Source organism: Bombus affinis, chromosome 14 (genome assembly GCF_024516045.1).
Source record: "Bombus affinis isolate iyBomAffi1 chromosome 14, iyBomAffi1.2, whole genome shotgun sequence".
Taxonomy (NCBI): domain Eukaryota; kingdom Metazoa; phylum Arthropoda; class Insecta; order Hymenoptera; family Apidae; genus Bombus; species Bombus affinis.
In genome coordinates, this window is record NC_066357.1 from 8,414,747 (window position 1) to 8,438,637 (window position 23,891).

Sequence of the window (23,891 nt, forward strand, 5' to 3'; positions counted from 1 at the left end):
CCGAAATATTCCTCTTTCTCGCGCTCTTCGTTTTTAACATGCCCATTTTTCCCCATAATACACTTCAATCTCTTACAACTACTGTAAAACTGGACAAATTTTCATTCTACTTAACGCGACGTACCGAGTGATAAAGAGCGCGCGCAAGGGCAGACGAAAAAAATGTTAAACTCAAACTTCGTTAAAACTGACATTCCCCGTGGATTGTTCATATGCAATCTGCGGACTTCTGCACCTTCAGATTTATTATAAATGCAAAAGAAATCCGCAGTCCGATGATTATATTCGGTACGTGAAAAAAGAACCCGCATTTAGATTCTCCAGTTGGTTTCTTTCGTATAATTATTCATAAAAATATAACGTTGCGTTGTATAAACGGTAGTCTAAGTCTCGATATTCCACTTTAGCCTACCTATTTTTATGGTTTATTGCTGAAACAGGGAAAAGCCATCAAAAGTAAAGGACATAAACATGAGCGTAAATTGATCGTTGAAAATACATGGCAATCGTTTATATCAATTCACTACTCGTAACTGGATGTTAAATTCACCGCACGGTGGACAAGAAAAACGAAATCGAGGACGGAATACTGTAAACGCCAGCGTCGATAAAATAAAGCTACAAATATTTACCGATTGCTTTGAAAGGGGCAAGGATCGTCGTAAAATATACCATTGCTTTTATCCGATATCCCGACGTCGTTCTTTGTATGGAAAAAAGGATTGAAGGCTTTAAAAGCACAAATCAAAAGCATTTCACTGTTGGAAAGGATCCGTTGTGTATGGTAAATCGCGTTACGGCCAATCGATGAGGAACGAAAGAAGAAGAATAGAAGAAATTTTTGAAACGAATATTTTCACGTCTGAATTCCCATTCTCTTTGAATATTTTCGATACAACGCGAAACGAAGATATTACGTTCGCCGATACAAAACCTTTCCCTTATCGCTATCGTTTTAAGATTTTCGCGTCGAAATGTTTATATCGCTGCATACGCGATATTTCAGAAAGTTGGAATTTCAACAGCATATAGCATCCAACGGGGCAAACAAAAAGCCTCAAAAAACCCGAGTACAAATATGATAAACATGCAAGAAACGCATATGACATTTAAGCAAAATGTGTCGGTGATATGTTTAATATAAATTTAATACTTTCTACGGGAAGATATTTAGTCATAAATATTAACAATATTTTTGCAATGATTCTGGTATGTTACAATATATTTTGTAGTAGACTATAAACAACTTTTTCATATTTGCAGTTATTAACGTACGCAAAATATAATGTTTGTGTGGAATTTTTCGTAACAATGTTTCTCCTTCAACGTGCAATTCACGCAAACACGACAAATGCGAAATGACTGTTCGAAGCGGATAATCAAACCAAAAAAGCGATGTCCATTTCTTAACCGAATTCAAAACGTAAACTGCTAAATCTTACGCTTAGGCAACGTACTACTCAAGTTTGAGCCCAACTTCGTGAAACGCCCTGTATATTCGATGTTTCAGAAATTTGTATTTTTCGGTTTCTCGGTCGAAAGTAACGAGAGAAAAGAAAGTGCTACGTCTTCTTTCTCGTAACAGCTACTTTCTCATCGTAATAGAACGTTATTGCGTTCGCGCGCTCGCCTTCCGACAATTTGCTTGAAATTTCTTTACATGCAGGCGCTTAAATTCTAATTTCAGGTGACCGAAACTTTTTTCGTGGCAACTCCGTGCAATCTATTAGCGGGTTTCGTACAACGAACACCATTCGTCAATTGAAACCGTCGAAGCAATTTAGTCGAACGACTCTACTTTGTCAATGAGTTACGGTCGGCTGACTATTAGTCGTCACGTGGTGATACTACTGCAAGTAGATGAGCTGCATATGCAATCAGACCCCAGATGTTTACTCGGTTCGCAAGCCACCAGCTCTGCTCTCCTTTCCTCAATTTCTGCGTTACACGCTTGCACGGCGATTCGGAAAGTGCATTGAAATTCAAATCGCCGTTTCCAATTCGCCTAATATTCTGCACGAATTAATTCATCGCAGTATTTTTAACGTAAATCGACTTTCTTCCAGTTTCCTTGGAACTTTGACGGTACCTTATTTGGTTGTGATTTAATATTTAAACAAGCCAATCTTAGCGGAATGGAAATATTCGTCTACGAAGTTGAAAGTTTTAACACGTAATCCCCACAGTAAGCTGTTTCGCAAAGACCACCTTTTGATTAAATACGAGAACCGTTTTTACGAAGGTGTTAAAAAACTAATATGTTGCGTCTAGAATGGCTGAAATAATCTTTCGTCTCGTTGTTTTCGAGTAGAATGTAACGTGAAATATCGTTGCTTGGCACTGACAGTGACACGGCTCAAAAATTGTAACTTTCAGAGAAGAGATTTTCCAAAATTTACGAGGAAATCTTCGCGAGTCGTTTCAACTACGTTATAAGGCTGATTTAATACAAGATATGTCACTAATTACGAAAGTAACCTAATCTTTCACTTGTACATGCTTTCAGTGATAAAAATACTCCCGTGGCGTCCTGAGCGAAACACGTGATTTCGGCGTGGCAGTCAAAGTGTTAGTATATTTTTGACATTCTTTCTAGCTTCTTTCTTCTAAGCTCTCTTCTTCTAAGATCTCTTTTCCAGCTTCTACGCCCGTCCTTAGCTTGTTCTTAATCGATCAACGCGTCAAAATATAAATCTTTTAATTGTATTCTCTCATCGCGTTTCTTCAGAGGTGGTATAAAATAAACAAAATTCAATTTTGTCAGTGACACGCGAAAAGTGATTTCATTGGGAACAGGATAGAGAAGTTATAGTAATGTTTACACGCCGTTGCTTCATATTCCATATGTCCTGCTTTAAAGTATTTTTTCGACCGATTCCAATCTCCCAGTCTCTCTCGGTTTACTCGTTCCAACAGTGATATTTTGAAATCTATTCGACCAAATGTTCACAGCTGTTACGACCGATGGATGAAATCACGTTTATCTTCTTTACAGCCTATCCCGTCTAACTGATTAAATTTAATATCGAGTCTGGGTTTTCGACCAAATTCAAATAATGGAAATTACGTCACACAATATCCACTACCGTCCAGAAGTAAACCAGCGCAACTGTGGCGAATCTATGTTACAGTAAGAATTTAATAGATAATAAAATTAAATATTTTCTCATTTAAAATCACGATGGAAGATCTAATCGTACAAGTATAAAAATTAACGATTTGTTTTCGACACGTTGATTCCAAGCATTCTATAAATGATTGCGCGAGTGACGTTCAAATTTTCACAGACTTCATTGAGTTTTTTAGTTAATTAGTCTAAAATTTACCCGACGAATTTTGGATAAGAAAGACTGTCGATTCCACCTTTTCAACTACAACGTAACATCATAAATTATTATTCGGAAACCAGTTATTATTCAGTGCGTAGCCGCTCGTGCATATATTCTACGTATAGATAGTGTCTCAAAGCCAAAACCATCACAGAGTTGTGGTAAAGTTAGTTTCATCGAATACGTTCGCTGTACTCTCATAGCCGGCTGATTCAACCGATTTGAATATCACTAGAAACGTCTAGAGCTTGTTAACGATTATTAAAATAACTAACCAGCACGGAAGCTTGGTAATTAATCAACCTCGTTATTACGTGTAACGATCGCTCACTCCTTCCGATTGAAAAGTATCGAAAATCTTAGATCAATTTAATTAAATGATAGCAAACTGTGATGATATAATCCTTCTACGATTCTTAATTCATTCTTCGTCTGTAAGTACAGCAAATGACTTTTCAATATTTCCATTGTGTAAGCTACATCGTTTCGTTTGCACGAACAAATAATTCTCGTCGATTAATTATTCCTTTAATAATCGAAATTAATTATTTTAAACGAAACCAACAGACGTACCAACAACTGCAAACGACAAGAAACGATGAAAATTTGCATATCGATGGAAAGACCTGTTCGAAGAATATTATATATAGCCGGAGTAAAGTTTATTAATTCAGCTCGATAAATCGTCGACGTGCTACGACTTTATATCGTCCTCCCTTCGATCACGTCTGTTCTTCAAATTTGTCAAAGAAATAAAAAGAAAAAGGAGAAGAGGAAGAAGAAAATCCATTCTCTTTTCAATAAATTTTAGGACATGGCCAGAATTAAAGTCAGATAACTTAAGCTAGGAAAACGGCACAGGCTGTGGGGTTAAATTAGTGGCGGAGAAATTCAACGGGTGACAGTTTCTCAGATAAGGGATTCCCCGTCGGGCATATAACCGGTCATAATACGCGAAATAGGGCAAGTATGCCTGGATAAACTGATTATCTGCACACACGGTCGCCATCTTTTGTCCGCATGCTCGAAAAACGCACGCTCCTCCGATGGCTTATCGAGAAACCTGGCTTGGGAAGCTTATGTTCCCTGAAGAAAGCCTGGAAAGTAGAATTTCTGGTTGCTCGATCAAATTCCATTAACCTTCGTTACTTCGTCGATCGGATATCGCCCTCTGATAGAAGAATTTCTATAATTACGGAAATTATTATAATATTTCTGTAAAGCGAAATTAAAGTTCGTACAGTTAATCCGAAGCATCGATTTGTCATTAGGAACGGCAATAATCTTTTTATTTATGAATTGCTCACTTTTCATCCGTCATTTCATTTTTGTAAAAGTAGGTCGCATGATATTTCCGCGTCTAATATGCCAATTCGATAGACCACACTTTCTACGAGATTGTCGATTTCGTATTCGATTTTAAATACGTAATTAGCATTCAACGTCTCGAAAAAGAAATCTTATTTTCATAAATTCGTTTGTCAGAAGGAAATGCCAGAGATAAATGAATATCAATTTGAAAAAACATTTGTGCTTTTTTTACGATTAGTTTAATTTACAGGGTCGATGAACACGCGACTTACACGTTTATACTCGCAACGCAAAGTTTCGAAACGAAATAAGCTACTGAAATGACGAACGAAGTAACTGTCAAAACAATTAACAAGTAACAGCTATCACTATATCGTTAAAGCACTCTTCTTTTCAGTTTAAAAACAAAATGGAAATAACAAGCACACGTTAACAGCAGTCAAAGGGTTAACGATGAAATTATACTATTGCGAAAAGAATTTCTCGCTAGAAAGGTGAAAAGATTCCAAGTAAAAAATCGTAGGTGGCAGCTTGCGGATGAAATGTACGATCGAAATTTTATCAAGCTTCTTGATCTCGATGTGCTTTTAGATCGATCGGCTGCCAGTAAATAGAAACTCCGCGTAACATTTCATCGAGATAAACCGTGACAATAGCATTTCTTTCTCACGACTCGAGTTGCTCTTACGAGCAAATAAGAAATAAAGAAGAAAGCAGAGATAATGCAGCTTTTAGCCTCTATGCCTTTGATGGATAGCGTACTATTTGTCACGTCGCAATGTTTCCGCGTTGCATTTCGACAGAATTGCTGGAAGATCGATTGGAATAGTAAATGTATCAGGTGACAATACGCAAAGCCGAATTCTCCAGAGGATTTCGTACTATCTCAGCGAATATAAAGGGCGAGTCTGAGAAAATGTACATCGACTTTACGTCAGTAGTTCTCGCTATTCTTATAGACGTGCAACAGGTTCAATGCATTTCTCTCTTCGTACTCAGCTTTTTCTACGTTTTGTCGATACTGGATTTTATTTAAAAACGACACATTTCTCTTCGATCGGATAGTTCGATGTCATTCCAATCGTAGAGATGGGGAAAAATGGATAAACAAAAATTCGATGGGTGAAAAACGTGTTTCAACGTGAATTAGGTTTCAAGGAAAATCCTTTTTTAATTCTTTTCACCGCCGTATACTATACAATCTGGTGCTCGCTTGACTTTTTCCTTCAGCCATATCGCACTTACGGAATCCGAGTATTTCAATGGAAACGCTTCCCCTAATCCGACCGTACTTACCTTACGCCCATTTCGCAATAAATGTTTCACGCGAGAAAGGGAATTTTATTGAAATCCAAAAGAATCCTGCTTTTGTCACGAATGCTAAAACTGAATAAAAACGAGATGGCAACTAAAGACAGACGACGACGACGACGACGACGACGTTTCATTTGGGCGAACCGCCCAATCTCTTTCAAACTGTCGTGCCAGTTCGGATATACTTTAAAGGCTGAAGTGGCGTTAATTTTAGATCGGGAAAACTTCCGTGAAATATCCGACTCGACAAGGTCCGCTAGCCAGCCCTGTTATCGTTGGCACATTCGTTAGTAACGATATCGACGGTTTCCTCCTACTTCTCTTAATCTCGATTTACTCCTGCAATTTATTGTTTAATTGAACGAAAAGCTGGCGCGCTTCGTTAAACTGGCTCTATCCATCCGCTAATCGATCGCGTTTCTCCTGATTCTTCGTACTATTTTTAATTTATCGGTTGCACGGTTTTAGATTCGCGAAATAACGAGCTCCCACTCGAAAATAACCGTCGTTATTTCTCCACCGTTTCTTATTACACGCGGAAGAACGTGGCCTATTATTAGCAGAGCCTCGAGTCGTATAGTTCGAATCTTAGGTTAAAAAAAAAAGCTGTCTTAAAAAAAGATTCATTAAAGCGTTTTTTATATTACACGTGAGTGAAACGCGCTCACCCTCGGATCTTTTCGCTCAATTTCGTCGCTTGCCCCTTCTTAACCCTGCGAGGTCCTAAAAATTCCGTGCTGCCGATCGTTGGAAACGACGCGACACGACGCGACCTGACGAAATCGATGAAACGAAAGATCCACGAAATTACGCCGCCCCCGTAACGACAGAATTGTCGCTTCCCGCCTGATCTTTCTTTCGTGAACGAATCTGTCGATCGACCGTCCATCTCGTTTTTCTAAGAGCATATCCGTGTCGATACGTTGGTCATATTTATTCATGGCGTGACAAGCGGCCAGCGATGATTCAGAAATTCACACAAACCGACCTACGTATATACTTTTATCGCTGATGGTACGCAAAAAAGGGAATGGAAAAAAATTTACACGGTCACGCTTACTTCCACAAATGTTTATCGCGAGCTTTCTTTACCGTCTCGCCCCTCGAATCTTAAATAGTTCGAACGCACGGCACGCAATCCGTTTCAGCGCTAGAATTTATAAGGGCAACTATGACCTTTGGAGAGAAAAAAAAAACAGAGGACAAAGACGGTATAAATTTTCTGAAAGCGTTCATGAATCGCTGCGTCATTTCATTCTAGTTGATCGATTTGCAATTACAATATATGTGAATTTTGCCACGGTGTATAAATTAATGGCGAATTGGTAACTGGAAGCAATAAATTTATCATTTAAATATCAACAGCTCGTATCAACCACCGAAGCTTTCCTGCTAATCCTGAAGAATCCTTTGAAGCTATCTCATGATCCAAAAATTTAACAAAATAATTCTACGAGTTTTTCTTATCATTGCACATCTATCTCTCTTGAAATTAATTTAATCGCGTCGCAATATTCCACTATACGTTTCTATCCTCGCAAACAATGAAATCATTTTAGTTCCAGTTACCGATACATACTGTGAAAAATTAAGCAAAAGTCGGGATACTTTTGAGCGATAGTAACATTGCAATGATAGTTGCGCAAGTGCACTCACCCTCTACAGCATGATGTCTTGTGAATGTCGAGCTAGTAGTGTCGAGACGATACGTCGATAAAAACAATCCAACCGAAGAGGATCACTCTGTACATTGCACTATGCACTTCACTGTAATAAGGTTACGTCGTACTTGTTACGAAGATTATCCACGCGGTACTTATTCCCTTATATAAGTGATTCATTAAAGCAACATGTCACTTTCGTCTTATCGATTCGAACGTCGAAGCACGACTGCCGTTCCGACACGTGCGATAAGTCAAAATCGTCAAGGGTACGACTAATAAACGTTCATGGTGTATCGTTGATTCAATACAATGTTCGAAACAGCGAGAGCGAACTGTGTGTTTATTATGATTGAGCATTTTTTGCTCCTACTCGATCGTATAATTCACAGAAATATTTGATGAATGTTTACGATAGAAAAATCGAACGTGTTATGTTATGAGCGTTATATGTTAGGTCGATGGATGTGACATATTATTTTATTTTCTATGTTCATATTATATAATAATATTATATATAATAATTTTAAATATTATATTAGAGCTTTTATGCGAGTTTAAATTTGTTGCAACGGTATCATTAAATTTTATCCGTATTGTTAAATATCAACCTCGTTAAGGAAGGAGACGTTTACTATGAATGACGTGTATTGAACGTGTAGATGATTGATAACGAAGGTACTAAAACCTCATTATTGATCATCAGGGATAGTCAGAGTACTGCTGAGTATTTTTCGAGAAAATGTCGAAAATCTAGAATAAAGCTTCGAAGCTTTTTTCGAGAGAATCGACTTTGAGAATTCATCGAAAACCTATCGGTAGAAGTATCGAGCAAACGTGTAAAAACTCCACTTTCTTGGAAACAGAGTCGGTCGAAAGAATTTATTTGAAAGATCTCATTTTTTGAAAAACTTATTTTGCTCTGTGACGCGGAATAACATCTTGCTGGGGGTCTGCTCGTATTCAGTTAGAAATCAGCCAAGTTTACGCGTCTTTCACAAATTTCTATAGCCAATTTTCTCGAAGAAATTTATAAATCCGATTTCCTCGGCAACAAAGTATCGGAGAAACTGCATTCTGTAGAATCACTGTCTGGCTAATTGTACATGATCACTGGAACACTCTGTATATTTATGACAGTGCTGCCTCGTTGTAATACTAATTAATAAATAATAAATGGTAAAAAGTTCCATACACGAGACAAGTTCCATGCGACAAAAATTTTCGTACAATACGTTCAAACAAATTTCCTACGAGTATTCAAATAGCTTCGCGAGTCACTGTATATCTTGGCTGATCACAGAGATCGTGTATCCTAAATTTCAGTTGTTTTCGCCTGAGATCACAAACTCGAAAGATTATCAAAAAGATGAAGCTGCGATCGCAGTCACGGCTGACAAAGGAGGGGAGAAGTTAATTACGTATTCACGCGGAATAGACCGAACGTGTACGGTTATGATGTTTCGTTCGTGCTTTGATTGCTCACGAAGCAGTTTATAAAGCAGATATCAGTTTCGGTATGTGCGGCTATAACGAACGGAAGTCGAAATAAATTAATCAGACAGCGAAATTATATCGTATTTACGTTTTCAATAATTTCAGTGTCAATCGAGTGGTGGACGCGTGGAATAAAGCGACACCGGGGAACCTGTATACAGAGGATCCACGAGAAGCTGTTTATGCGCCTACTTTGATATCCAGTGAATAGAAGCGAGCAGAAGAATTAATCGAAGCCAGTTAACGAAGCTCTCGTGTGTGAATATACCTATATCATAGATGCAATCTTCGGTGAATAATAGCGATCGAATAATTCACGAGCGCGTTAGCCTTCGTAAGGTTAGTTCAACTCGGCATCCCTATAGTCACTTGATATTGGAAAACTTAATCGAATTCGCAGCGATTAAACACGAGCCGATTATAAGATAACTTGTATACGAGGATATCGGGGCAAATCTATTTAATCTATGGTGGAAGAAGAAGAAAAGAAATTCCTTCCCATAATTAGACATTCGACTGTGATATTCGCGCTATCGCGAGCACCGGATGACGATATACGAATTCATCGGAACAATGAGAACGACGAATGACAGCGACGAATCGATAATAGAAATGGGCGGTAAACTCCATAGGGTAGATTCATAATTGAACCACTTTATACGTTATACTCCTTTTTTTTTTCTTTTTTATTATTATTTTTAACTAGAGCGAAAAAACAAGCGCAGTCGTCGCAAAGCGGGTATCCCCTCGTGTGGCAACAGGAAAATGCAAAAATCCTCATTAGCGTTTGGCGGGGCAAGATGAAAAGTAACGAGCAGCGGCTGCTCGGAATAAATAAGCTAAGAGAATAATCTAAAATGCGAAGAAGAATCGTCGACGAAAAGCAGCAGGTCGTTGTCGAACGCGGTTGCCCGATTCGCCTGGTTTTTCGAGGCAACAGGACTAAAGGAGGGTAGAATCGGGCAGAAAAGAGGGTGGTGGATGCTGAGTGAGAAAGGAAGCGAAAGGGAGAAACAGAGTGAGAGAGTAAGAGAGTTGGAGGGAGGAAAACGTAGGAGGGGACGAGAGGAGGCTGTGCTCGGGGTGCGGAAGAGTCAGTGCGCGGCGAGGCGCGCCAGCTGCCGCACGTCATGATTCTACCCCAGGTGAGCTACGAATTTACCCAGAAACATCACAGCACGCTCTTCACTTCAAAACGGAACCGCCAAAATTCGTGACTATATACCACTAATATATACATATATGTATATACATCTTTGCGTACAACTATTACAAAATGATTGTCTTTCACACCAACCCTTCGTGCATGAGACCAGTGTGCTCGATTGAACATCGGTGTACATCTTCACGTTGCTCGATTTGCTTTCAATCTGTCCAAACACCAGCACGATACATCAACCAGCATGATTAACTACATCGCTCTCTTCGTTCACGTTTCTCTTTCTTCTCTTTCTTCTACCTGTGCTTTCGTATTATTCGTACACATCGTGCATCGTGTGGCAAAGAGATGGCCGCGACGTCGCACGAAATTACGATCGAACGATCTTCGAGCATCCGTCGGGACACGAAGAAACCTCGTTTACGATACTAGACGTAATATCGGCACGGTACTATTAGCGTATCGTCGAGTGAAACGCCGGGATCACCAGATAGACCAAGTGGCTGTGCGACACGTCGATCGACGATTTCATGGGAATTGATTCCCTGCACTGAGAACAACAGATTTGCTTCTCGACCGCTCGTAACGAGTGCCGTGTAGCAAATAAAAATTGACGAAAAGGCAGGCGAGGCTCTTCATCACACACACATACACACACACGCACACACTCTCTCTCTCTCTCTCTCTCTCTTTCTCTTTTTCTCTCTTTCTCTGTATTTCTCCAGCCTGAGGACAGTCTCTGATCAGGCTGCTATTGTTTTCCAATGATGGTCACTCGTCCGATTGATCTTTTTTAACGACTCCGTTTCGCTCTTTCTCGCACTCTTTTATGGTGAACTGCGTATGAAACCAGCGGGGAATATCGTGACAACGCGCACCCTATTGCCTTCTACCAGAGGAAAGCGTAAAGTGATTTTGCACCGTGCAAACAAACTTTATTTCTCGATTCATTTACGGCGGACGCTTTGTTTGCCCGCGTAATTGACAGCCCGTCGAACGTGAATTAATCTTTTGCGCGCAATCGGGCGTGATAAATCTCCATCGGCGAAAATTTCAATTTTCACATGCGAAGACTCGGCTCTACGTATATCCAAGTTTCTTAGGCTACCTCGAGTGTTGTACAGCTACGGTTTTTCCATCCCATGCTCTTCTCCTCTTCTCGATCGATCGATTGCCAGCGATTTGAATATCTTCATTCGCCGGAGTGGCGTTCGGCAAACGCAGCTTGTTGGAACAGGATCGCAACAGGTTCTCTCCAGCACCTCGATCGTTATCATCTTAATCGCACTAATTTATTCCTCCGGACTGTTCATTAGATTTTTCGCTCGTTCCCTCCCAATCATATTCGCTCGTGTCCCCCTCGCTTTTTCTCAATATCCTCAGGCAACGATTATTTCGTGGTTTGCACGACCAATTAAAGACTCAGCCGTCAAGCCAAAAGTATTATAAGTGTCTTCTGCATACTACGTGCGACGGAGGAGGAAGAAAGGGTGTGCGCGGAAAATGAACCCGCCTTCTCGACGGCGGCAACTCAATTTCGTGGCAGAGCAATGAAAAGGGAAGTGTTACGGCGAGGCTGCGACGAAGCCTGAAACTTATGCATGCTACGCGACAAAATTATGCCGCGCGTCAACCATCGAAATCTTTAACGTGACAAGAGACTCGTATCGACATAATGGAAGAAAAGATGGACGAGCAGAACGAACCGGATCGCTTTGTGATTTTACACAGTCTTTCCATAATAACGTTTATCATTCCGAGTCGTTTGTTCTTTTACGGAGGACTCGAGTTTCTCTTCGACCGAACAACTTCCTGTGCAACTTCGAAACGCATCTTGAACATTCCGCTTTCAAGGGAAGTGTCAGCCAGCCGGTTCTCGTCGAGTTTTTCATTCCACCGGACGACGGGCCTCTTTGATCTTCGAAATTTTTTCCAACTGCTTTCGAATAGCGATGTATCTATCGCATCAAGATCAAGGAAAGTTTAATTCGTTCGAGTGTTCGGCATGAAAACGTCCTTTAATTTTTTTAATCGCCGTTTATGGACGCTCCTCTTGCGTGACAATTCTTTCCGTTCGCGACGATTTTAGATTTGAATTTGTAGAATTTTTACGAGTGTTGTGGCTTTTGCAACGATTCTCCGATCGTTATTCAGTGAGATGTTATCGTAATTCAATTTCGCCTACGGGATTTTAACGAATTAAGGAAGCTGTCGATGTCAGCTTTTGATCAACGCTTCCGAAGAGGAAAAATATCAATTTTTCCAGCCAGATCCACGAATCGGGAAACGCTGACTCGGGTTAATCTCGTTTGTATGAATCTGATTTAGTCGGCGATTTGATTCAAAGAAGCGCCGCGAACTCTATAAAATAAGGAGTACGATTGCGGTCTGTCAGAATGGAAATATTTCCGAGGGTGTAACGACGTCTGAGTTTCCAAGAGGGTGAAGAGTTATTCCTGGCCCGATTATGGCATCTTTAGCTGCTGGTTCCAGCAACTTCAGTCGAGACACGCCAAAAGTTGAAGAAAAATGTCTATCGATGACGAAAAATTCACTGTCTTTCATTCCAGTAACATCGTTCGAAGCTTCGATATTATTTCAAAAATGTTCGATCGAACGATAGATCGAACGGTACAGGTGTACCCTCGAATGAGAGGAAAGAGCTCCTTCGGGCGATATACGCGGAACGCAAATGGTATCGCCTACAAAAACGTTGCTCGATTTAAAAAGGACAATTTCGATGGATCCGATTTGATCCGACCCTCGAGAACGCCGAACAGGGAATAGAATTCAGAAGGAAAATCCCAACTCGATATCGGAATTTGAATCGTAGGTCCCCGTGTCATCGTTCAGGACGGACTCTTCGATTTTTGTCGGTGTGTCGAAAAAATATTTTCCCGCTTCAAGTGCCCCAAGTTAACACTCGACTTAACAATCGAGTGACATAGTGGTCATCGGTGGCTCACACTTTTCTACGTTTATTAGAACCATTAGAACGAATAGGATAAATCTCACGTACTGACGAATCTTCAACAGTGCGAATAACTCAGATAACACTGACGAGGCAAAGTGCTCCGATACGATACGATATTTTGCAAAAATTATTTGTCACGCTGTATATCTCGATCTATCGCGGCGAGATATCTAAAACACGCGTAGCAATCAGCGTCTTAACGCGATACGTTAGAGTCGAGGGAAACGTAACAACTTTGCCAGCAACGCGAATAATCATTTTTCCGCTCTGATTGCGAGTAGATCGTTCGGCTAGCGATCGTGCGAAATATGTGATTTAATCTACACGATATCGAAGTTGACTCTGATGGTCGGAAATCGAAAGTTGGTGCGCGAAATCGAGTGTCAGGTGACGGCTGATACATCCGCGAAACGTCTACGCAGGAGCAGCAATCAACCTTTACCCATCCAATTTTGATCGAAACAATTTGGAAGAAAGTCGAAAACGGCTATAAAGTTAACCGAGCAAACTCCGCTTTCTTAAAGCCCGATTTTCCCCAGGGTCCGAACGCCGAGAGGCGTGACTCGATCCCTTATCCCAGGGTAGGAAACAATCTCTTTGTAATTACAGAGCAGCTCTTCGATATTTTTTATGGAGCATGCTGACTCTAGAAAGGTCTACCCTACCCTAGGCATCCCAACCACGGTTGGTTTCCTAAGGATTTACCAGCTCGGTTCACCTTACGTCTTCGATGTATCCTCTCCATCTTGGGTTGCTGGACAACAGAGAGAACACTACGACCATACGTGCAATCGATAGTACGTAATGGATGGTATACAATCTGTCGCGACGTGACAGCGTTTCTTGCATTTGCTTAGAAAGCCTGTTTCTGGCAAAGAAATTTTGTGACAAGTTTCGAGTACGATCCATAACTCTTCTTGCTTCTCGCTCGCAAAAATATCTCGACAGTTCTCGCAGAACTTTGTTATGGATTTTCTTATGAATACATTTTGCCGCAAAGAGACAAACTCGGCGTGATTATAACAATGAAACTTGAAAGCAATCTACGTAGAAATTACCAGACATTTATCGCAAGCATACACTCGTTGAAAAATTAGTATACGAATGGTAATCTTAGATGTACAATTAGCGTTAGAAATGGTCTCGCTAATTGATATAACGAATAATTGACTTTTCACGTACTTTGACGATCTTAAGGAACCTTTCCGATAAACATCTTGCAACTTCCATGTACATCCTCAAATTCGTTTGAAATTTCACCAATATAATGGCTGCGGTCGTGTCTCGTTACGATACTAACGAGAGTTAAAAATACTTTCCCGAGCCACTGTATCTTGTAGAATCTGATGGATTATCTGGCTGGGCAGCGATCGCACGCAAACTACTTCCGGTTAGAAGGGCAAAGGGCTTGCTGAGTACGCCTGTTGCGCGTTAAGGCCACAACTTTGCTATCAATTACCGACAATGATAGATCGACGTACTCCGGTAAAATTGCTCGATGAGTTTCTTTAATTACAATCCTCTTCTCGTTAAGCTTCTGCATAATAATTTTATAGATAAACACGGCGATAGGTTAATACGATCATCTAACTTTCTATCTTTCTTCTTCCTTTTCCTCTGCTCTTTCTTTATCTCAGTCACGTTCCCATTGAACATTTCCTAAGTACTTGGTTCTTTAGGGTGTATCTAGGTTAAATCTGAGTTAGGTTCGAATTAAGTTTCCACTAAGATTCTATCCTTCCTTCCAACTCCGCCTAATAAAGCGCATATCTACGTCTCTACGTCTATTTATCTCCATACTTTCCAGCGTTTGCCCATCTTATGCAAGACGCAACGCTGTCCTCCATTCAACGAATATCACGTTCGGAATATTTAACTCGAGTTTCCTGTTACATCGCATCGATTGTTCCAAGTTAAATTTTCCACGCGTTATCAACGCCAAAGATAAGCCAAACGTTGAGAGCGAAAGTGCAGCGATACAGATCTTCCCGCGTGCGAGTTTCCGATGACAGCTTATTCCTACGAGCCGCGTTCATCGTAAAAGAAAATCGAGCAATTCGTTTCTTCCGAATGAAACAGAATCGGTTGTTACGCCAAATAGTTTTTCTTGTTTCCTTATTACGAGTCCGACAAATTCGACTCCAACATTCTTAGACACCCTGTATACATCTAAATATCATCGTTTCTATTAACATTCTTCCGTTTAGTCAGTTTACTCTGATTTCTAATCTGAAAACAGAGAGACTGTCAAGAGATCGGATAGTTCGATCAAATTTACAATTAAATGCAAACGCTATTTCGATTAACGTATATTGTTTTCGAAGGACAATTAAATCGTGTCACAATACTCCGCTAGATGAAGCTATACCATGAAGGATAAAATCATTGCAGTTTCATTTATCCCCAATTTTGTTCGTTTAATTGTAATTAATATACAGTTTGTGATAGCTGGAAATGACAATTTTGAGCGATAGCGTACGTGTATCGTAATTTTCCAAAAAAAAATCGCATTTCCTAGGAGAAAATTAAATTCTGTTCCCGAACGTTTGTAAACAATCCGTTCTAGACGCATAGTGTCAAGTCGATTTCGGATTATCAACCGATATATCCGATGTTAATACCGGCAAACTCCCTTTTGAGTACATAAGCCGAATAAGGCCGCAAGTATAGAATTACCGCGGAGGTTAATCCTAATTAAGTCGAATGGCTCCTCGAAAACTTTCCGATCGAACTAGTTGCAAGTATATTAACCACGTAATATTTTCTTCTGGATTAAACGCATCGAGTCTGCGGAAGATACGCGGTAATACGGAAAATAAAATGGTCATCGATCAAATAGCCAAGATCGAGTTAATCAACGGACAGTTCATTAATTCGCTCGTTATACCGCGGCCGAACGATGAATAAATCTTCTACAATAAATAACGGACTAGGTCTCTTCCTTGTTTCAATTATGACCGTTTCGATATCAAACATATTCCTCGTGAACGAATCTCAAATTTCCATTAGTTTTATCAACCGTCTAAAATTTCGCCGTATCTTCTACGTTTAGGCTAAACAACTTCTAATTTAAACAGATTTAATGTATTCCGTTGAGAAATATACCGCTCAGAGATTTTGGAAAGCTTCTAATTCCTTTAAATTGTTATCATTAATTCCATCAATGATCTAAAATTTCCTACTTCTCTGATCTTTTGTGTTTTATGTTGATCGAATTTCTAACATGTCTTCGTTTGGTAAATTCTATCGTTGGTAAGGATTCATATCTTGCACCGAATGCTGCATCGTGTTTAAACATTTTCGTACTGCACAAGCACAGAGTTATTGAACGAGCAATTAAGCTTAATGGAAAGCAGAGGGTATTCCTTTCACTCAGAAAATTCGTGGAAAATCGGTTTCGATCATTAACATTTTAAAGAACAAGTAATATCTAAGAATTATTGCTTTAACAGTTACTGTCTTTTGTATTTACGTTTGCTACGTTTCGTCCAAAAGCAGAAAATATATTACAGACCGCTTTATCAGAACGTTACATTTTACCGTAATTTTAAATTACAAACATAAAGCGTTCACAATTATTCGAAAGTAGAAAGAAACTCGTTTTACCTTGTTGCGAAATTTACCTTTCTTCATAGACGGACAGTAATTTCTTGATATTTTGTGTATGTAAACACCGCTGGAAATGTACTCGATTAACTTTGTCGTACCAATGAAAATCACATCGGTAGCCGTAATCATTTTTTCGTGATGTCAGGTAATTGAATTTTCAATTGAATTTCAGGGCTCGATTTCCAGTCGCCGTTTAATTTAGGCGACCTTTACATTCGCTAGATTCTCTACTCGAGGCTAGATCGATATATCTTCGATCAGTGGCAAAAGCACCGAGTTGGAGACAGCCATTGAACCTGCTAACTAAAGCCCGCTATTACACACTGCGGTGTATATTCTGATACCAAGTGCGAGCTGTTGTGCTCGGTCGAATCGTACAGCTCCATTATTGATACTATCGAGAATTTCGTCAATCGAGAACCCTCGACAGATCCTCTTTGTTTCCCTTTGTGTCTCATCGATCATCGCTTGATCGACAAACCTTTTTATCGGTGTATTTAACAACCCGGAAAATAACTACTGCTCGGTCGTATATCTCGCGATTTCTTATCGCGTGTAAATCGAACTTTTCCATCTTTTGGATAATAACGCGTACTAATAGCCAGAAGCCAGACTCACAACATGGTGGGATTGGAATTACGATCTATGTCTCGATTTATAGGATTAAATTATTAAGCTTTCGTAATTTCATATTTTAATCGAACGTAGGTTTCCCGCGATATAATCGTAAGTTCATTTATGGTAATTGTGTAGCATGATGAATATTTTGCTTAAAAAAAAAGGTGGAATTCATCGGAGGGAAATTAAGAAATCCTTGCCGGAACGAGACACTTATGAACAAGTTTGTTATCGGCTCTTCAATTACATTAGGCGGGTGCATGTGAAAATTACAATGGAGCAACGCGATATAACATTTTCGCTCTTTTCTTATAATCGTAGTGTATTAAATAAATTTTATGCGTACGTTTAAAATAAAACAATTTCAAAATAAACAGGATTACCTTTTATTCGGTTACTTACTGAACTTTCAGAATTTACATTAGAAAGATCCTCAGTTTTCTACGCAATCTCGTAAATTCGTTGATCTTTTACTTTTTTGAATTCGGCGATTCCACAAAATCTAGAAAAACAGACCTGTCGCGTTTAGCTCCCGTGGATTCGCATGAAACATTACATCCGATAATCGAATCGAAATTAATCTTTGCACGTTTGAAATATATGTGTTTAATGCCCATTCTTTAAACGTCCATCGTTATTTTTCGAACATTTTATTTCGCCGAGTAACAACATTGATGTAAAAGCAAATAGTTACGTATCTGATTCGAGTTATGGAAACAAAATGTTCCGATTTATATGCCCGTCATCGTACCGCTGCTTTCTGATAATTCCAAACTTCGTATTTCACCGTCATACAATGATCTTTCTGTTGGTTTTCCAGGCACATCCTCGTAATTCTAAAGCGAAATACGAATCGAACTCGTAGCATCTCTTCCTCGAACGGCATTCTTCTTTTTCTTCGGCTTTTATGCTCCCTTAATGATCTTCGTGATCCGAGTAACTCGCAATGGAGCGAGAGGTCGGTACGCTCTTTGAATCCGAGTAATTTACGCTTCTTGCGAATTACATATCGAAATCCATTGAGCCGTCGATATCGTTTCGATTGATCGGTCGAAATGAACGTTCCGGGTGCAGCTCTGTTAACGCGTTAATTTACTTTAAATCGACGCATATCCCTTCCCCTCTGAAAACGTTGATTTGTCTCCGATTGGAAAAAAATTTCGCGAAAAATTCCTCCATTCGCGCACACTCGATACACTCGCTAACGTTTTTAAAAGTAACCGGACATTTGGTTCTTTCTCACAGAATGAAATTCAATATGCAAAAGTGCATAGAAGGTGTAAAATTTGCAGATGTACGTACACAGGACGCGCGTAATCTGCAAAAATATATAAAATATTCAAAGTACAGTACACGTTATATCATCTAGTGGGTGAAATAAATCTCTACCTACGTTCTACCCCGTTGATTATAATAAACCCTGTAAAAATATAAATTTACGTAAATATCACAGTTATGATCATTACAGTTACGTAAATATCTTGCAGATGCTTAGATATTTCTGGGAAATTTAAATGTGCAGATATATACAACATATATACAGGGTGGTTGGTAACTGGTGGTACAAGCGGAAAGGGGGTGATTCTAGGCGAAAAAAGAAGTCGAAAATATAGAATAAAAATTTTTTGTTTGAGAGTGTGTTTTCGAGAAAATCGACTTTGAATTTTCGCTCGGTACCATATGGAGCCATATTAAATCAGTCGTCTATTTCGAAGAAATCGCAAGTTGCGAGCAATTGAAAGAAAAGATTATTGTAGCCTTTCATACTTTAAAACAATCGAATACGTTAGAAAGCGTTCATAGAAATTTAATTAGAAGAGCAGAAGTATGCGTTCGGCAGAATGGGCAACATTTTCAGCAATTTTTGTAATAATAAACTTTATGATTACTTCATATTATTTCATTATGTATTCCTAATTTTCCGTTACGGCAAAAACAAAATTAAAATGCGATAATATCCATCGAGACAACGATCTACAGTGAGATCCGTTATAACGTGACGTGATAAAGTGCACGCGTACCGAGCGAAAATTCAAAGTCGATCTTCTCGAAAACAAAGCCTCAAACGAAAAATTTTTATTCTATATTTTCGACTTCTTTTTTCGCGTAGAATCACCCCCTTTCCGCTTGTACCACCAGTTACCAACCACCCTGTATATGTACGTAGTACGTAAAGATGATGAGTAGCCTAAAGGTTAATAGACGCTTAAAATTTATAGTCTCTATAAAAGGATAATAAATATCTGCTCACTCTATTCGTTAATTCACCATTAAATTTAGAAGCTTTCTAAGGAGGAGACCTTATAGGTCTGTGATCAATAGATGACTAATATGTATTTTCTAATCGAATAGTTGAATTGCTACGAAATTTTTCTCTAAAATCTATTACAATAATCGATTCGAACTAATATCAAAAAGCTAGCACTAAAACTTCTTCTTTATTTTATGAACCCTATCTGCCGGATAACTTCTCTATTGGAACTTTTTAATAAAGTTCATATACTGTTCGCACAAATTCACTTAAATGTCCGAATGTCTATAGACAGTAACATATCACGAACATTTTCTTTCGCGACGATTTTACGAAGACACATAGAAAGTACGTGTATCTTTTTGTAAAGGCGAACTTATCAATGGAAAAACTTACGTCGTGATCGTTCTTATCGCTCGTTCCTCGACACACGGATAATTAAAATTCGCAGACAAGATACACATAGCCTTAGTTTATTTTTGCACGATGATTGTTCGAAGAGAGCGCAGGTTTTATCGAATCAACCCTTTCTCTGTGTCGTTTTTTATTTCTTCGCGTATCGCATCGCATTCCTGTTCGTCGATCGATCAATTTTTTTCTACGTCGAAAGCTCTCGACAGCATCGACGATTGTCAGTCGACAACACTTTCGTTGTTCGCGAAACTCTTTCGAATCAGCAAGAAAAATAACGATGTTTATGTTCGATTCGAACGTCGATAAACCGCAGGTCAGCTTTTATAACAATTTACAATTGCGCTGTGCAATTAGTATGTAATTTACCATTGTACATAAATTACAATTGTGTGCGATCCGCGTGATATATGCAGCTGCGATGATCCTTGAAAAATGCAGCGAAAAATACAATACAAGCGATCCCATAACGATGGATTTTGTATAAATTATTTTTTATCGCCATTAATATTAACGTATAAAAAAATGACGTGACAGCAACATTTTTCGTAATTGGGGCTAATCTAGACAGTTTTTTAAGCATTTCTTCAAAGTTGTAAACATTTCTCTGTTTGCGCAACAAGCAACATTCGTTGATTCAGTTTTGTTTCGTATTGTACGAAAGAGATCTCGTCAACTCTGACACGGGTCAAAATTGCTTAGACGTGATCCAACGAGAGCATTCACAGTGGGCGGTGCGGTCAGGTCAAGTGAAAATCTGTCAACCTTGGCGTCGGTTTACTAGCAATCGAGATCTCTGTGTCACAGTCGGAGAGGAACATGGAGGACGAGCGTTTAATTGATCTTCGTACGAAATTACATCGAGCTATAACGCGACTTTCATTAAAGTATACTTGGAAAACGACATTGTGCCTAATTCCAATGAACAAATCAAAATGAAAAATAAAATCCTAGATTTTTGATCGTAGTCCGGCCGTACCTTTGACCGCCAGTGTGAACGAAGCTTAAGATCGTCGTATTCGAGGAAACTTGAATCAACGAGCATTTCTTGTTACCAGCAAACGAAACAACATGGAACAAACGAAGAAAATTAGCTTTAATTCTTTAAATTACGTAAAATGTTTTTATTCTATCTACTTGTTGTGTGCCTTAACGTTAACGGTAATAAAAAATGATCGATACAAAACCTGTCGTTCAACAAGTTCAATTATACTCTTCGCTGTAACGCGGTTAAAGTAAATGTTAAGCAAATGTTGATCGCGCATGCACAGAAAAATTATTCTCTCTCTCTCATTTAATGGCGATGCTGTATTTCAAGTGGTCTGTATCTCGATATCTCGTGTGCCAGCGTGCACATGAATTTTCCTACCTGTAACCGGCAGCGTAAGTCGTTTACCGTGATATTTTATTGGTATCGTGAAATCAGAATCCAATCAGATCGTAAATCGGGGTTGACGTTCTCTTCAGCTCAAATTCATTCAGCTTTCGAGCCGATCCACGGAATTAGAATTTTACTGATAATGGCGAATCTTGCGGAACGAATTGAATCGTTTACGAATCGCTACGCGAATTTCCCCATGATTCGTCGCCCTTTCTTTTTTTCTTTTTTTTTTTTTTCTCCTTCTCATCAGATCGCAATCAGGATAAACGGGATTTAATTACGACGGTCGTGGGTAGACCGGAACTCTTTCATTCTTTTTCCCATCCGCCGCCTGCGACTGCGCTTGCCATTCCCTCGTCGACATTTCTCTCGTCCTTTCTCTCTCTCTCTCTCCCTCTCTGTCTGTCTTCTCTTGTCTCTCACAAACCTTTTACGACGGAAATTTGTTTCGACCTGTTGGAACAATTTTCACGATCCTGAAAAACGCGTTGGTTTCTTTTTTTAAAACCGATTGTCTACCAAAATTGTTCAGGATGGCAGAAATTCTATCACCGAATCGTTCAAACCGAGCGACACTTGAATTTCTCCATAGTCTATTTCCATCAGTCAGACACAAAATCGAAACTCTTAGTATGGAATAGGTGCGAAAGGTGCGGAGTAAAATTGTAATAGGTAGACCGACGATTTTTATTCGTTTATAGAAAATTTGAAGGTGCAAAATCGCACAGAACATGCAGAATATGAGGAAACGAGAAGATATGAGGAGATAAAACATCCAGAGCATAGTACTTACTATAATACTCGATACGTAAAACAATTCTCTACCGAGACTCTAGCTTCTTAATTATATTCTCAAAAATATGAATTTAATACATGACAATAACATAAAAATCCACGGTCTAATGATAAATGTCACTGACGCTCTCATTTCATTTCTATTTAATACTTTCGTACGGCAGAACCTCGTTTGTCCGAGGCAAGGCAATTCGAATAACCGAACAGTTTCAATAACAAGAATTCAGCAGCCATTGCCTGAAACCTGTCTGAAACCAACAGCAGCTAGAAACAAAAATTCCACAAAATTTCGCGTGCATCAAAGTTGATGGCCATGTTCGTTGGAATTATTCAATTAATCACCGCGCGGATGGCAAACACCATTTTCGTAGCGCGTTAAGAACACGGTATTGTTTTAAGCAGCGAATAGTAATACAGTTTTGCATTACCATGAAACATTGGGAACAAAGGACTTTCGACCTTCCTGCCATTTGTCCAATTGTTTGTCGTTTAATTAAATGGCATCAACTTGGGCGAAATTAAACGAAGCAATTTACTGAAGCAATTCATGAGAATACGCATTGCACCGATGAATCTATCATAACCACGGAATTGAAACCGGATATCGTGCGGTCTGTAATACCTGGCATTTTCTGCAAATTTGTATTCAACGTTATTTATTCGATGCGAAGGATGCCACACATTTTTACATTATGCTCTGCACAGGATATTGTGGAATTTTATTAACAGTGTAACGCGACACGTCTTTCGCGGCTATATAACATTTGAACCAAAGCCTGGAAATATATGTAGAAATCGTAAAACATTCGCTGCGAATGTATATTTAGTAACAAATTAATATACAGCACAAATAACCACTTGAAGTATACGTATAATGAGTATTACGGATATTGCCATTAAATATTGAGGCTTATTAATGTAATCGACGATTCACTGTTTAAATATCTCTGTGATATATGTAAAATACATATTATATTTATCTATTTGCGCGAAATATCTTGCAGCTTTGATTGAATTTCACCAATATGTTGCCATTTAACCGTGATAATGTGTTACATCTCGATAGATCAAAGTGTCTCGTATAACATACACAATATACATTTATAACAGATATCTTCATGATACATATTTACAAAGAATATCAGATATAGACAATTGTACAGATATTTTCGTAAGCCACTATATATATTTTTTAAGGAAATCACGAAACTGAATTACTGTAGAGAGAGGGAGAGAGGGAGAGAGGGAGAGAGAGAGAGAGAGAAGATCGATGAACATAGCAACTAAGCAGACTATACCGCTGCGAAACTAACGGCAAGTGAGGTAGATAGATTGTTATCGAAATGTCCCCGTTTGGCTAATTATTTGCCTATCGGTCGCAGGGTAATCACCAACGTTTCGGATCGAACGCTATATCTGCTCATAAGCTGATATTACAAGCTCGATATAGCTCCTATATCACGAATCGCAGCTTCTTCGTTGTTTGCGAACATCATCCTCAATGCCGGATAATTAATTATCCATGTAGTCTCGTGTAACAATTAGACTTCCATAAATATCAGTTAACCATAAGGAAAAAAC

At 39.1% G+C, this 23,891-nt stretch overlaps 2 protein-coding genes across 6 annotated transcripts in view; one reads left to right on the top strand and one right to left on the bottom strand.

Annotated features, from left to right (window-relative positions):
• LOC126924218 (uncharacterized) overlaps positions 1 to 15,109 on the bottom strand; it is an 84,678-nt gene extending 69,569 nt beyond the window's left edge. The window contains exons 1-2 of one of the 2 annotated variants that reach the window (XM_050738464.1): positions 10,410 to 15,109; positions 7,611 to 7,984 (exon numbers count right to left, since the gene is read on the bottom strand). The gene's annotated coding sequence lies outside the window, so the exon portion shown is untranslated. Of the gene's footprint in view, positions 1 to 7,610; positions 8,103 to 10,409 lie in introns of both variants that reach the window. The other variant, XM_050738467.1, reaches the window with a different exon arrangement.
• The window catches only part of LOC126924224 (dopamine receptor 1-like), a 57,618-nt gene continuing 43,880 nt past the window's right edge, over positions 10,154 to 23,891 (top strand). The window contains exon 1 of one of the 4 annotated variants that reach the window (XM_050738477.1): positions 10,154 to 10,257. In XM_050738477.1, the coding sequence (XP_050594434.1) occupies positions 10,243 to 10,257 (15 nt within the window). In that variant the 5' untranslated portion in view covers positions 10,154 to 10,242. The remainder of the gene's footprint in view (positions 10,258 to 23,891) is intronic. The other 3 variants (XM_050738478.1, XM_050738480.1, XM_050738479.1) reach the window with 3 other exon arrangements.